The 15447-nt window shown below is 57.2% G+C and overlaps 1 protein-coding gene across 8 annotated transcripts in view; it reads right to left on the bottom strand.

Annotated features, from left to right (window-relative positions):
* Window positions 1-409: 409 nt before the first annotated feature.
* Window positions 410-15447, bottom strand: part of LOC144946158 (receptor-type tyrosine-protein phosphatase gamma-like) — a 77498-nt gene continuing 62460 nt past the window's right edge. For 6 of the 8 annotated variants that reach the window (XM_078874933.1, XM_078874936.1, XM_078874937.1 and 3 more), the window contains 19 exons: window positions 14411-14593; window positions 12908-13219; window positions 12112-12241; window positions 11789-11880; window positions 10642-10733; window positions 9557-9653; window positions 9235-9317; window positions 8063-8197; window positions 7285-7419; window positions 6365-6543; window positions 5849-5984; window positions 5312-5488; window positions 4612-4705; window positions 4433-4509; window positions 4145-4273; window positions 3593-3739; window positions 3321-3463; window positions 2907-3042; window positions 410-2227 (listed from right to left, as the gene is read on the bottom strand). In XM_078874933.1, coding sequence (XP_078731059.1) covers window positions 2087-2227; window positions 2907-3042; window positions 3321-3463; window positions 3593-3739; window positions 4145-4273; window positions 4433-4509; window positions 4612-4705; window positions 5312-5488; window positions 5849-5984; window positions 6365-6543; window positions 7285-7419; window positions 8063-8197; window positions 9235-9317; window positions 9557-9653; window positions 10642-10733; window positions 11789-11880; window positions 12112-12241; window positions 12908-13219; window positions 14411-14593 — 2618 coding nt within the window. In that variant the 3' untranslated portion in view covers window positions 410-2086. The remainder of the gene's footprint in view (window positions 2228-2906; window positions 3043-3320; window positions 3464-3592; window positions 3740-4144; window positions 4274-4432; window positions 4510-4611; window positions 4706-5311; window positions 5489-5848; window positions 5985-6364; window positions 6544-7284; window positions 7420-8062; window positions 8198-9234; window positions 9318-9556; window positions 9654-10641; window positions 10734-11788; window positions 11881-12111; window positions 12242-12907; window positions 13220-14410; window positions 14594-15447) is intronic. The other 2 variants (XM_078874934.1, XM_078874935.1) reach the window with 2 other exon arrangements.

The following is a 15447-nucleotide window of genomic DNA, read 5'->3' as shown; positions in this document are numbered from 1 at the left end:
AGGCAACCTCAGCTCACGCATCTTGGCACGTATGCATGGCAGTGTGTGCGAGCGTGTTGGGTGGTGCGTTTGTTGGCACAGTGGGAGCACGGGTGGTGCATCTATCAGTCATCGCAGTCAACCCGTGACATCTGGGTCTGTCCTGTGACCTGTGGGTGAACCGCTCACATTTTACGTGGTCTCCCAACCTATAGGGTATGTGTGTAGCAACGTGTGTGTGTGTATAGCTCATGGTTTGTGTGTATGATGTGTGTGTATATATCAATAAATGTGTGTGTGTGTATCACGGTGTGTGCACCCGTCTGTGTATCAGGGTGTGTGTATGTATCATAGGCAGCTCCTAACTGTCCTGGTGCACACACCACCAGCTGCCTGGTTCCTCGTGGCCGCTTGTGTTTGCCCACTAACAGTGGCTTTATTTTGTAAACGTGAAACAACTGTGTGGACTCGATTTTGTTTCGAGACTGAACAAAATAGCATGAATAAAAAAAATAATCTTCACTCCTTTATGGCACCATGCTGTACAACACACCCACGACGGAGGGCGATTCAGCAGCTGAGAGTCGAGTTATTTCCAAAGGACTCATTGTTTGCCTCCTATCGCTGACCACGAGAGGCCACGAGAGGCCACTCGAGTCCATGGTTGGGCTCTCTGAAGTTGGCAAAACGCATCTCTGACTTGGCCATTCGCGAGTTCTTGCTCTGCGGCCGCAGCTTTCTCATTTGCCCATCTCTGGCGGTCGTCCCCAGATCTGGTTCTTACATTGCCTTCTCAGTTGCTTGTAGTGTTGGTCAGACCCTGCATGCCGTGCTTTGCGTTTCTCGTCAATTAGGCTCCACGCGTCGTCACTGATCCACTCTCTTTTTTGATATTGCTACGCATTCCAAGGCAGGTCTTGGGCGGCATTGTTGACGGAGTCTCGAAGCTGGTCCCAGTCTGTCAGCCATTCGTTTTGGAGGGCTAACAATTGGTTGTTAATGGTGACTATGAATTGCTGTTTGAATGCCGGGTCTTTAAAGTTTGTTGATGTTGTAGCGGGAAGACGGAGACAATAATCCTGCCGGACAATCGTTTCAGTCCGATACCGATAGTTTTAATAACTGGGCCGATCCGTGTTGAACTCCATGCTCCAGTAAACCGTGCAAGTTTGCAGAGCTTTCCACCTGGAGTTGATGAGTATATATATGGTCGATTTCTTTCTGTGCGGCTGCTGGACAATGGTGCGGCGCTGCAACCAAGAACCACATTTTCGAAGCCCATTTCCTGCACAGAAATGCAGGTGCCTTTCCGAGTCATCATTGGAGATGCCGCTGTCACGTGGGCCGATCACGTTCCGGAGACCGTCTCTAGAAGTGCCAGAGACTGCATTGAAATCTCCGAAGCACATGATGAGGTCCCGTGGTTTTGTGACGTTTCGCAACTGTTCCAGAGACTTGTAGAAGTGGTCTTTGATGTTGTTGGGTGCTTTGTTCGTTGGTGTATATGCCACGGCAATGGACATCGCCTAGATCAGGGGTCGGCAACCTACGGCTCCGGAGCCGCATGCGGCTCTTTACGGGCTGCATCTTGACGATATGTACGTATGTACAGTATGTACTCAGATGCATTGCGGCTCTTGAAATACTGAATTTTGTACCGAATTGGAAAGAAATGGCTCTTCTTGTTATTTTGGTTGCCGACCCCTGGCCTAGATTGTGCCTGAATCTAGCAACCTACTTCAAAATCCCCCTCCCTAATGGACCTGGTCCACAGCTCTCACAGACACAGGTCTCATTCTCCCTGGGCCAGGGTCCCTGTCCCCCGGAATCTGATTTCCCATTGACCGAGTCCCGCTGGTCCCAGGACCTATTCATAACTGTCCTGGTCTCGGGTACCATCAGCCCTGGTCTGAAGTCTCATCTATATTTACACCTGGCCCTGGGTACAACACCTTTTGGCCCTGGGTCTCATCTCCCCTGGACTCGGTCCCCCTGGGCTCTGGTCCCTGGTTCCCAGATCCCTCTTGCTGCTCTTCAGGTCGCCCCAGCAGACCCTGAGGCCCCCCCCCCCCCGCCCTGTGCCCCCCCCCCTCCCCTCCTTTCCCAATCACACGAGCGACTCGGTGCTCTCGGCGCCGTCCGCCTCTTCCCCCGCGCCTGCCGAGCCATTGCGCTCGCTCGCCATGCCGCCGTCCTCCCGCGTGCCGATCAGGCTCAGCGCCGCGCGGTACACAAAGTGGTATTGTTCCTGTGGGGGGCGGGGGCACAAGGCGAGCGAGGGGTGGAAGGGGAGGAGGGCGACGGAGCGAGAGAACGAGTGAGAGGCCGGAGAGATCCCACTCGCCGCTCGAGCCGGCGCCAGCCTTCACGCTGCCCACACTTCACCGTGAAGGGGGTTAACGCGGTGCGCACGCGGTGAAGGTGACGCGGTGAAGGTGACGCGCTGCGGTCGCGTTGACGCGCGCCGCTTCATCCTCGCGGCGGTTTTACGACGAAGCCAATTCCAAGGATGGGAGGGTGGGATTTGCATGCATTAGTCACTCAAATGGCACACAAAGCCGCCGACATTCTTAACATCCCAAGCGTGAAGACTGGGGAAAGAAGATAGGGAGAGAAGAAACACATGAAAGACATGAAAGACATGAAAGAGAGAAAACAATAATGACGTCACGGATGCAACAGCTAATGACAACGACAAAGACAAATATCCCCCGTGGAGCCTTAACACTGTTGGGGAAAGTGCTGTTGCCGAGCACCTATTTATTCAAGGTCGGCACGGAACACAAGGGGGTGGGTGGCCAGCATAACGCCCCGCCGCCTTTGTCTCTCTCGTGGCGAAGTTTGCACACCGCACCAGGTACTCCATTGAGGCCGAGTCGAGTCGACCGAGGGGCGGGGGAGGCGTGAGCCATCGCGCCGGCACTCACGATGTCGGTGAAGACGCCGGGCCGCATCAGGTTCACCATCTTGCAGACCTGGAACACGTCCACGGATTCCTGCTCCTCCAGCTGGTGCAGCAACGTCGTGAGCGCGCAGAACGTGCCGGCCGACACGCCGCCAAATCTGCACGCACGCAGGCAGGCGCCAGGCACTTGTCACAGGGGCAAAACTTTCTGAGCGTCACCGTACCGCAAGTTGTGATGCTGCCACCGCCGCACCTCATCGCTACCAATGGCAGATCCCGCAGCTGCTGTAGGGTTTAAGGGTTTGCGGTGTGGGAGATGAGTGTGGTAGAGCGGTGTATTACATGAGGGGCTATGGGTTAGGGTAAGAGGGTTAAGTGTGGGGCTAAGGGGGGGGGGGGTTCAGTGTGGGGGGGGGCGGCGGTGCGGTCGGCTCACTCGTCGTGCAGGATGGTGGGGCCGTCGCGCGTCGCCGCCTCCTCGCGGATCACGTTGATAATCTCGAAGGCGTTGCTCAGGGGCCCCTCCGTGTCTGGCCACCGTGGGCACTGGTAGTGCCGCACCTCCAGCACGTAGTCGTCCTGCAAACACCGTGGCGCGCACACACACACACACCTCGTCACGCAAAGACAAAGCATGTATGTGCGTGCGTGCGTGTGTACATGCGTGCGTGTGTGCGCGGGCACGCGCGTACGTGTGCGTATACGCGCCTGTGTGGCCTCCAGAATGAAGTCGTGGATCACGAGCTGCTCCTCGTTAGCCAGGCACAGCCGGTCCTCGTTGATCAGCGTCACCGTGAAGTCATCGCAGTTCATGGCTTCCTCACGGCCCGGCCAGTACACACTCTCATCCTCCGCCTGACACACGCACACATACACACAAAGACCCCCCCCCACCCACCGGAGAGCCTTTTAACAGGTTGTTTAGGCAAGTGCTGTTGGCGAGCACCTGTGAAGGCCGGCACAGTACACGAGGGGGTGGGTGACCAACACCACGAGTGGCCTCCTTTGTCTCTCCAGTGCCGACGTTTACACACCGCACCAGGTACTCATTTGTGAGGCTGAGTCGACCTAGGGGAGGCCCAGGAACGGTCCAGATAATCGTCAGCATTGCTGACAGTGAGCGGGAATCGAACTCGGGTCACCAGGGTTTGTAGCACAGCGCGCTCACCGCTGCACCACTGCTCCCCACACGCACACGCACACCAACACCCTCCATTCGCCATCAAGCGAAGGTGACGTCACACACACACGGTCACGCACCAGGCCCTGCCCGTCGGGCAGCATGACGATGATCTGCGCGTTGTGGTCCCAGATCATCCTCCAGAAGTCTCGCGTTGTGTGAGGCAGAGGGTGCTGCGTCACGATGAACTCGTTGCTGCGGTAATAGCCCTGCGGACGCACGCACAGCGCGTGCACAGCACACGCACACAGCGAACACACGCAACATGCGACGGGGCAGCGGTGACGGGAAAGAAGTGACGGGCGAGCGATGACGGTGGAGACGCGATGGCCGTGCGGTACCGTGGTGTCGATGTCGGGGACGCGTACCGTGATGTAGGAGGCGTTGATGTAGTCTGTGCCCTCCAGTCCGGACAGCGACGAGAGGCCGACTCGCGATCGCTCCACTGTGGGGCGCAGACACAACAGCCGGGACACGTCAGCGACACAACTACGACGAGAGCGACGATCGCGACGACGGCGTGCAGACCCTGCCCAGCGCATCGCACCTGGCACGATGGAGGAGTTGCGGTTCTTCTCCTTGTTGCAGTGTTTTGTGGCGCTGAAGAATTCCGACTGCCGCACAGAGCACTGCGTCACAAGCTGCAGGAACATGGTGGGGGGGGGGGGGGCGGAGCAGGGGGGAGGCGGGTGCACGGTGAGCGAGGTGTCTGCCGGTCCCGACCACGAGTGCGATGGCACGATGCCGTCCACTCTTCGGGAGGGGGCCGGGCGGCTCGCAAGTCTGAAATCGCGCGTTTGAACAGAGGCAGCCGCCTGCCATTAAACTGGGTTCTCAAGCAGAGTGATATGACGCTCTCTGCCCAGTCACCATTGACTTACGCAACAGATGCTGCCGAAATTATGCACTCCCACAAGTTTCATGTAGCTCTTTGGTTTTTTCGGTTAAGTCACGTAGGTAAAAAATATAAAATAAATAAAAATGATATTTTATATTTTTTACCTATGTGACTTAACCGAAAAAAACAAAGAGTATTATGGATCCTTGCAGTCACGAAAACTTCAAATCTAGAATTTCATGTAGCTGTCGGGATGTGTTAAAAATACTTTTGTTTACGTGGAGGGGCAGGCAGGCATCCGAAGAAGGATGCGATTGCTTGCTTATTTTGTTGTGTTTATAAAGGTAAACAAAGCAAACGACAAGGTCGGCCAGGATTTCCATGGCGACCACAGGAGGGGGGCACGCACGCGGAACTGCTTCTCAAGGTGGGTGTTCTCGGTCGCCGTGACAACGGGCCGTGTCACGTCGGTTGCCGCGGGCGACAGGATGGAGGTGTAGTAGGCATGGAGCTGGCCCGGGGCCACCTCCGTCTCGCCCGTCAGTACCGCCTCCAGCAGCGACTCATGGATAAATGTGTACTGCTCCTGCGGGGGCAGCACGGGGTCAGCAAGAGGGGCAGCGAGAGGGGGCAGCAGGGCAGGGTGGGGGAGGACAGAACAGCGGTAATACAGGGGCCAGTGCAATGGTCGCAGACACAGCCGTGCGGGGTCAGCGGGGTGGGGTAGGCGGCCCCCATGGTCCACGCCGTGTGTGCACGTTTTGAGTGCGTGTGGAGTGGTGGCGCAGCGGTTAGCGCGCTGCGCTACAAATCCAGTGACCCAGGTTCAGTTCCCGCTCAAGGTCAACACTAGTGATGATTATCTGAATCGGCCCTGGGCCTCCAACAGGCTGTTAAGGCTACACCGGGTCTTTGTCTTTGTGTGCGCGCACGTGCGTGCGCATACCTCTGTCTGCACCAGGTAGTTGCGCTGCGTGCGGATGTGCTTGAGGAACCCCAGCACGTTGACGGTGCCCGAGTCCCGGATCTGCTGCAGCATGGAGTCGAGGACGATGTAGGTCCCTGTGCGGCCAACGCCCGCGCTGCGCCCGCGACACGACGCCTCCGTTACGCGAGCTCACGTGACCGACCACCTGAATGGCGTCACCTCCCTCGACCTTATCAAGTGACCCCTCATCCCCCACCCCTAACCACGGCCACACCACGATGACCCCTCTCCCCGATAACCAAACCACGCGAACCCTCGCTCTGGGCGTGCGACTCCTCGCCGCCCGCAATCGCCCGACCTCTGGCCCCGATCGCGCGAACCCTGAACCCCGACCAAACCGCTCGTCGGTCACCGCGGCCCCAACACTGTGGGACGGACCGACGAGCTCGTGAACCCGTGTGGGCGGACGCGTCGGCTCATGCCAGAGCCGGCGCCGCCACGGCAGCCGCCGGGGGGCACCGTTGGCGCGAGCACCTGCAGTGGACGACGACGGGGCCCATGAGGTCGGTGCGCGTGGCCGAGGACTTGCGGACGAAGGTGAGCACGGGCAGCGCGTAGTCCGGCGTGCCCATGTCGGGCCACTGCGTGTAGTGGAACTGCACCACGAGCCGCTCGTTCTGACGGCCGCGGGCAGAGCTCTTCTGCGACGTGCCCTGTGCCGCACACAGGGAGGTGAGGGGGGGCGGGTGGGCGGGCGGTGGTGGGGGTGCGGTGGTGCGGGGTGTGTGATGCGCGCGCGCCACGATGCAAACACACGGACGTGTGCGAGGACACGCGCGACCGCACACACGTGCGACAATATACACAAATGTACACGATTGATTCATATCGATTCTTACAGCCCGAGATACGTGTGTGTATTTTGTTTACATGCACTGTAACGCATCACCACAGCACACCCAATCAAATTACCACCAAGACAGAGATACCCCGTGTAGCCTTTAACAGACTGTTTGAGCAAGGACAGTTAAGCGAGCACCTATGAAGTCCGGCACGGCACAATAGGGGGTGGGGGCCAGCACCACGCCTGCCACCTTTCAATCACTTGTGGCGACGTTTACACATCGCACCAGGAGAGGCCCAGGACCGGTTCAGAAAGTCGTCACTGGTGTTGGTGACCGTGAGCGGGAATCGCAGTGATCCAACCACTGTGCCACCGGTCCCCCGTACCACAGCTCACAACACTCACAACACTCACAACACTCACAGCACTCACAACACTCACAACACTCACAGCACTCACAACACTCACAACACTCACAACACTCACAACACTCACAACACTCACAGCACTCACAACACTCACAACACTCACAGCACTCACAACACGTATTCTACACGGCATCGCCACGCACGCGATCGAGACACGGACGGGAGAGAGACACGGGACGCACCTTGCGCAGCTTGGTGTTGCGGATAGTGAAGTGGCGCACAGTGTAGCAGGCGAGCGTGCGGGTGCTCTTGAGCGTTACCAGGATGTTCCCGTACTCCTCGTTGTTCTCCGACGGCCAGTACTGGTCGCACTTGCGCTGCACACGCAGCACACGCAGCACACGCAGCACACGCAGCACACGCAGCACACGCAGCACACGCAGCACACGCAGCACACGCAGCACACGCAGCACACGCAGCACACGCAGCACACGCAGCACACGTCACATCGTCGCATCGTCAAGGCTGCGTCGACTTAGGGGAGGCTCAGATATCCGTCATCGATGTCGTGCCACCGCTCTCGACATACACGAGCACACGTGTGCACAAAGACAAAGACCCCCCCCCCCCCCGCCTTAATAAACTGTTGGGGCAAGTGCTGTTAGCGAGCACCTATGAAGGCCGGCACGGCACACGAAGGGGTGGGTGGCCAGCACCACGCACGGCCACCTTTGTCTCCCTAGTGCCGATGTTTACACACCGCAGCAGGTACTCATTTGAAGCCCATAACCGGTTCAGATAATCGTCACTGGTGTTGGCTGTGAGTGGGAATTTAACTCAGGTCTCTGGGTTCGTAGCGCAGCGCGCTAACCGCTACACTACGCACGTGTGTACACGCACTTGTACAAACACACACACAAGCACACACGTGTACAGACACACGTGTGCACAGACACACACGTGACGCCGGAGTTGTCGTGTTGCCGGCCACACAATGAGACTCGTAAAGCAGAGACGCACCCGACCCTTCTCCACGAGATTGGTGATCATCACGATGACGCCCGTGTTCTGCTCCCAGACCATTCTCCAGAAGTCGGCAAACGTGGCCTTGAGGGGTCCCTGGGCCGCGATGTAGGCCTTCTGCCGGTTGTAGCCCTGCACGGCGGCACAACGCCGCCACGGAGACAAGAGGGACACCCCCGCCCCGGTGTAGCCAAGCCCGTGGGCCCGTGTGGATCGTACACAGCGTCATTCGCAACCCGTTGGTGGTGGTGACACCACCACGGCGCTTGTGCCAGGCTAGGTTGCACTTGGAGGCCTTCAGGTGGAGTGTGGACGACTCTCGCTGCTGGCAGGAGGTGGTCGCAGGTCAGACCCAGGTACCATGGGTAGACCAAATGCAAAGACTGACAGATGCACCACCTGTGCCCTTACTGTGCAAACTCGCGGCGTTTTATCCGCCCGGCTCTCCGCTCGTTGCGAGCGTCGCTCCTCCGCTGTTGCTGGAGGGTGACTGCCTCACACTGCCCAGGAGCGTCATTCACGAGCCTCCTCCTCCACAGAGGCCGATCTTGACACCGCCGGTACCTGTCATCGGGCGCTCCCGTTTCCTCCCGCATGTGAGCACTCATTGATTGGCTTAAAATGCCGACGTATAGAGAGATCAGTAGAGCTTGTGCCAGCTCACTGTGTGGCGTCTGCCTTGCCTGCTCATCTGTGGTTCCTCCTTCTGGCGCCTCGGAGTCGTCCTCTCTCTACGAGAGCGTGCGACACTTACTGAGTGGCGACACTTACTGAGTGGCGACACTTACTGAGTGGCGACACTTACTGAGTGGCGACACTTACTGCCAGCACCGACTTACAAGTTCAAATTATTCTGACACAGGGACCTCATCCTTTCACTCCTCTTGGTTCTCGATGTAAAGCGGAATGATGGACCCCAGCCCTCCAACCCCACAGCCCCCCACCAGAGTGTGCATGTGAAGTCGGTGAACTCTCCTAGCAGCCACAAGCGGTCAAGCCGGGCTTCGTTGGCTCTCCAGGTGAGGTAATGAACTCTCAGCCCCTGACCAAGGTGGTAGTGGCAGTGATGGTCGCAGCAGTGGTGGTGATGGTGGCGGTGACGGCAGTGGTGGTGGTGATGGTGGCGGTGACGGCAGTGGTGGTGGTGACGGTGGCAGTGTGGTGCTCACGTCCACGTAGTTGGCGTTGATGTAGTCGCTGTGCTTTGAATCCTTTCCCGGGAGCGGACGCAGACGCACGCGGCTGTGGTCGTCTGAGCGATGCGACACGCGCACACAGACACAGAGACGCACCTCCGATTAACACGATCGGATACGTACGGTTCGAAATAAGTTCAACACGCACACATACAGGGTGTGCCGTGGCGGCCTTCGTAAGGTGCTCGCCGACGGCACTTGCCCCAACGGCCCGCGTGGGCTACGCGGGGGCTCTGTGTCTGTGTGTTTGTGCGCACGTGGTGTGGTGCGAGGGGGGGTGCGGTAGGAGCCGTACAGGCGACGATGTTGACGTAGCGGTTCTTGTGCTTGTTCTCCGGGTGGTTCGAGTGCTCCGCCGTGATTCCCAGGTCTGCCGTGCAGCGCTGCACCTCCTGCGGGGGACGGCCACAACACTAGCCGAATCATTATTGTTGTTCTTGTTACCGCTACGCTTGTTTTACCCGTAAAACCCTCGCCGAGTCTCAAGACTCTTCTTCAGGAGGGTCCTGCCATGTTTGCACAGTAGGGGGACGCTGATGCTGCGTGAACACCAAGTCAGTGATCTGCAGGCGATTTTTCAGCATTGGGATGTTTTGGCCGATACCGATTACACTGCGTGGGTTTTTTTTAGCTATTGGAGTGAGGCGAGGGGGGGGAGAAGCAATGGGGGCGATCGCTCCCACCTAGAGACCCGGGATATCGGTGTTTCATTATTGATATTTACCGGAGACAAACACATCGACTGCTTATATTATTAATGTGGGCCCCGACTTAAAGCGCGTGACATTCTGGGACGGACACCCGGCTTTTGGGACGGCAACCTGCAGCTCTTTACCGACTGCTTCGTGACGTTTCGTGTGTATGTATGTATGTGTGTATTTGTGTAGGTTTGTGTGTATGGGAAGTATGTGTGTGTGTATGTATGTGTGTGTGTATGTATGTGTGTGTGTATGTATGTGTGTGTGTATGTATGTAGGTATGTGTGTGTGTATGTGTGTATGGGGAGTATGTATGTGAGTATGTATGTGTGTATGGGGAGTATGTTAGCACACTGCGCTACAAACCCGGCGACCCGGGTTCGATTCCCGCTCACGACCAACACCACCAGTGACGATTACCTGAACCGGTCCTGGGCCTCTCCTACGTGTACCGTTCCGGCCTTCATAGGTGTTCGCTAACAGCACTTGCCCCAACAGTCTGTTACAGGCTATACAGGGGGTCTTTGTCTTTGTGTATGTATGTGTGTATTCACATGCATTGGCGGCTCTTGAAATATTGAGTTTTGTACCAAATTTGAAATAAAAAGGGTCTGCTTGTTATTTTGGTTGTCGACTCCCTGTTCTCAATCAGCCTCTGACCCCCTGACTCTGTTGACCTGACCTCAAACTCCTGGCTGAAGCTGTGCAGGGCACCCTCGTGCATCTCCCCGACGTGTCGGGCAAAGAGCTTCACTGGCAGCGCCTCGCCGTCCTCTACACACCACACGCACACACACAAAGACAAAGATCCCCCTGATAGCCTCAACAGCCTGCCGGGTCAAGTGCTGTACAGCGAGCACCTGTGAAGGGCGCCACAGTGCAAAGAGCGGGTGGTGGGGACAGCACCACGCCTGGCCGCCTTTGTCTCCCCAGTGCTGATGTTTTAAACGCTATACCATGATGCGGTGTGTTGTCATGTGGATGAATTGACTACGATAATGAGCCAAGCATGTCTGTGTGTCCCGCGCGTGACGTCACTCCACATCGGCCAGCCCCCCTCATTAATACTCATGAACAAGTCACGTCCTCCACATGGACCCACCCCCCCTCATTAATATTAATTAGCAGCTGACGTCACTCCACATGGGGGGGCGAGGCGCCTCCTCCCCCCCTCCTCAGCGTCAACTTACAACCCTCACTACGCAGGCAGAACCCTCACGTCACGCGATCACCGTAACGCTGTTGAGGCATCACAGTAAAAAGGACGTCATGATGAACAAGGGATTATCACCTTTACTCTTTGGGTCTTTCAGTAAAGTCACGTAGGTATAAAATACAGCAGGCGCACAGTAGCTCGCTGTATTTTTTCACCTGAAGACGATTTCTCGTGTCGCGATCGAAACGTCGTGATTTATTTTTTATTTTTCTATCTACGTGACTTTACCGAAAGACCCAAAGAGAATGAATTCCTGCAGTCACGAAAGCTTTAAGTCAGGATTATAACCTTTAAATGAAATAGGTCTGTGTCACCGCGGCCTTACAAATTGCACACGAATTGATGCAATGAATATCACGTCGCGGTCTGCTTTTCGCTTGCAAGTTTCAGATTTACTGCAATACACCCGTCCTTGGATGGGCAAAAGGCTCGTAGAAAATGATATCTGGGTTTGTCCCGTGACCTCCGACCAGCAAGCCTTCCACACTTCACGTGACGACCTCAACGTGCATCTAGCCTGGCACAATTTCCGTGGTGATGTCGCCGCCACTTGGTGGTGAATGTCAGCTGTTGTTGATGTTGTTGTTGTTGTGTGCGCTGTGTGCGTGCTCACCGGGGATGGGGATTGCGGGGAGGCCAGAAGGTGGCACCACGCGTGGAGAGCTGCTGTCCTCCACGTAGAAGTGCGCCGTCTGAAAACACTTCCTGTGGCACAACACGGCACATCACCACCACACCACACCGCACCACCACACATTACCACAGCGCACCACCACACCGCACCACTACACAACACCGCATGTCACCACCACACCGCACAGTATTGTACAGCATCACCACAGAGCACCCCACACCGCACCGCATGTCACCGTCACTCCCCCTCTCTCTGCGTCTCTCTCCATCTCTGTCTCTCTGGCTGTGCGTGGGTGCCAGTACCTCCAGTACACGAGGATGGACAGCAGCAGCGCCAGGCACACGCAGGTAAGCGCCGACACGATCATCAGCGGAATCTTCCAGTCGGTGATGGGGCCATGAGCCAGGCCTTCGTGGGACTCGTTCACCATGCCTGCACCGCACCACAAAGCACCGCACCGCACCATACAACATCGCACCATATGCCACAACACAGCACTGCACCGTAGAGAACCACACAACAACACAGTACTGCACCATACAGCACCACACTACCCCACACAAAGACAAAGATCCCCCGTATAGCCTCAACAGACTTGGGGCAAGTGCTGTTAACGGACACCTATGAAGAGCCGAACGGTACCCAAGGGGGTGGGTGGCCAGTACCGTGCCCAGGCGCCTTTATCTCCCTAGTGGCGATGTTTACACACTGTACTAGGAACTCATTCAAGGCTGAGTCGACCTAGGGGAGACCCAGGACCGGTTCAGATAATCGTCATGGCGCAACGCACTAACCGCTACGCCACCACTTCCCACGACTACCCCACACACGAAGACACATGCACATACGCACACACACACACACTCTCATACACACACACACTCATACACGCACACTCTCACACACACGCACACACTCTCATACACACACACACTCATACACGCACTCTCACACACACACACACACACTCCCATACACACACACTCCCATACACACACACTCCCATACACACACACACTCCCATACACACACACACTCCCATACACACACACACTCTCATACACACACACACTCGCCGGAGACGGACGGCACCCACACCTGCACGAGTGCGCCCTCCGCCGGCGCGCTCAGTGCCGTTCCGAACCCCGGGGTCCGGAACGGCGGCGGTCGCCCACATCCTGCGGTCGCCGCGGTCGCCGCGGGCGACGCCGACGGTGGCGAGGGTGGCGAGGGTGGCGTTGGCGGCGAGGGTGGCGAGGGTGGCGTTGGCGGCAACGGTGCCGACCAGCGCAGGCCGGGGAGTGGTGGGCAGCGCTGCGGGAACAGAGACGCCGCCGCCGCCACTGCCCCCTTCTCCTCTGTCCGTCACGCCAGGCCCCGCCGCGGCCTCCGTGGTGTTCGCCGACGGGGCTGACGATGACCACGACAACGCAAGGCACAATGTGGATTTAAATCATTATCGTTGCTATTGTTATCATCATGCTCGTGCTCGTTTACCCGGGAGAGCGTCACGGAGCCTCAATACTCTTTTTCAGGAGGGCCTTGCCAAGTTTTTGCGGTAAAGGGGGGTGACGTCATTGCTGCTGCTGCTGTGTGATCCCAACGGAGTGATCTGTCGGTGATTTCTTAGCATTGGGATGTTCTGGGGGTTCCACTGTGTGTGTGGGTTTAGCTACGGGAGGAGAAACCCGGAGAACACGGAGGAAACCCATGCAGAACAGGGCGAGAGAACGTACAAACGTCATGGTCGCGAATCGAACCCAGGCCCTGGTTGCCGTGGGCTACGTGCGTCTCCACTGCGGCGCCACCTTGCCACCTCCGACGCGACCTCGGCTCAAGACGCAGTGGAAGGTCCAAGTGGGGGGGGGGGGGGGGATAAACCCCTCATCCCCCTCCCTCCCCTACTGACTTGAGATCCAATAATTGGAAATTGGTAGGGTATTGACGTTTGCAAAAGTAAATGTTTAATGTTTTATTATTATTATTAATGCAGGGCCCGAATTAAAACGCTTTCAATCTTGAGAGCCCCCCCGCCCTCCGGGAAGTTTATAGATCGGCCTCTATCCAGATTCTGCATAGAGACAGTGGCCATGTTCATTTTATAGAGACCGAGGCATAGAGTCTATGGGTCTCTATGTGAGTCTAAGGGTCTCTATGGGAGTCTAAGGGTCTCTATGGGAGTCTATGGGTCTCTATGGGAGTCTATGGGTCTCTATGGGAGTCTATGGGTCTCTATGGGAGTCTATGGGTCTCTATGGGAGTCTATGGGTCTCTATGGGAGTCTATGGCAAAGAGAGGAAGTCCGTCAAAGGCAGCAGCAGCAGCAGCAGAGGAAGTCTTGAGTCTGGACTTGAACAGACGCAGGGAGTAGACAGCCTGAGCAGCGGGGGAAATGGAGTTCCCGACTCTGGTGGAAGCAGAAGAGAATGAGGACCTCCCGCTGAGCGAAGGTTATCTGGGAACTTCCACAGAAAGCCTTGGCGACGGGAGTGAGGCGTGCGTGTTACTGGGGTGAGGTGCTGTGGCTCGCCCTCGGTGTTGCTCTCACCCTCGGTGTGGCTCACCCACGGTGTGGCTCACCCTCGGTGCGGTGCGGCTCACCCGTGGCGGTGGGGCTGCTCCATGCCGGCGCCAATGCAGAGGCCGTGCCGCGCGTGGTGCCCCCCCGGCGCCCCCCCGTCGCCGTGGTCGCGCCGCTCCGCGTGGGAGGCGTCGGGCTCCGGGGGTGGGGAGGAGGCGAGGACCGGGATGCGGTCGTCACGGCGACCCACGCAGTTGCGGTCCCTGGGTACGCACAATCACCGGTCACATCCACGGGCGGCAATGCTTGGCGATGCGCCGATTTCCGTTTCTTTCATCGTTGTTCCTGTATTTGTTTTGCTATTGTCACCGAGGTGACCCCAGGTCACTCATCTTGCGAATGAGACTCCTCTACGCTGGTCTCACGAGTCCTCACCCGGTCATACAGAGTCACCTTGCAGCTCAAACGCTGTTGCTATTGGGCCTGGGCCCTGGTTGCTTGATCCTGGGGTGAGGTCCGCGGCGTTGCTCTCTCTCTCTCTCCTCTCCCGTGTTTCACTTCCCCGACTACCCTTCTCACCCCATCTTCTTCGCGACTCGAGTTTCTCTGTCGATGGGACGGTTGCCTTGGGACGGCGTGTAAATCACTCTGGCGTGGTTGGTGAGAGGCGCTGCATCTTTAAATTGGATCTCTTGGCGTCACGTTGGGTCTCCACGCAAGTCTATTGGTCTCTCTGCAAGCCTCAGGGTCTCCACGCAAGTCTATTGGTCTCTCTGCAAGCCTCTGGGTCTCCATGCAAGTCTATTGGTCTCTCTGCAAGCCTCAGGGTCTCCATGCAAGTCTATTGGTCTCTCTGCAAGCCTCAGGGTCTCCACGCAAGTCTATTGGTCTCTCTGCAAGCCTCTGGGTCTCCATGCAAGTCTATTGGTCTCTCTGCAAGCCTCTGGGTCTCCATGCAAGTCTATTGGTCTCTCTGCAAGCCTCTGGGTCTCCACGCAAGTCTATTGGTCTCTCTGCAAGCCTCTGGGTCTCCACGCAAGTCTATTGGTCTCTCTGCAAGCCTCAGGGTCTCCATGCAAGTCTATTGGTCTCTCTGCAAGCCTCTGGGTCTCCACGC

Source organism: Lampetra fluviatilis, chromosome 40, assembly GCF_964198595.1.
Source record: "Lampetra fluviatilis chromosome 40, kcLamFluv1.1, whole genome shotgun sequence".
NCBI lineage: Eukaryota > Metazoa > Chordata > Hyperoartia > Petromyzontiformes > Petromyzontidae > Lampetra > Lampetra fluviatilis.
This window is presented reverse-complemented; position numbering and strand designations above follow the sequence as displayed.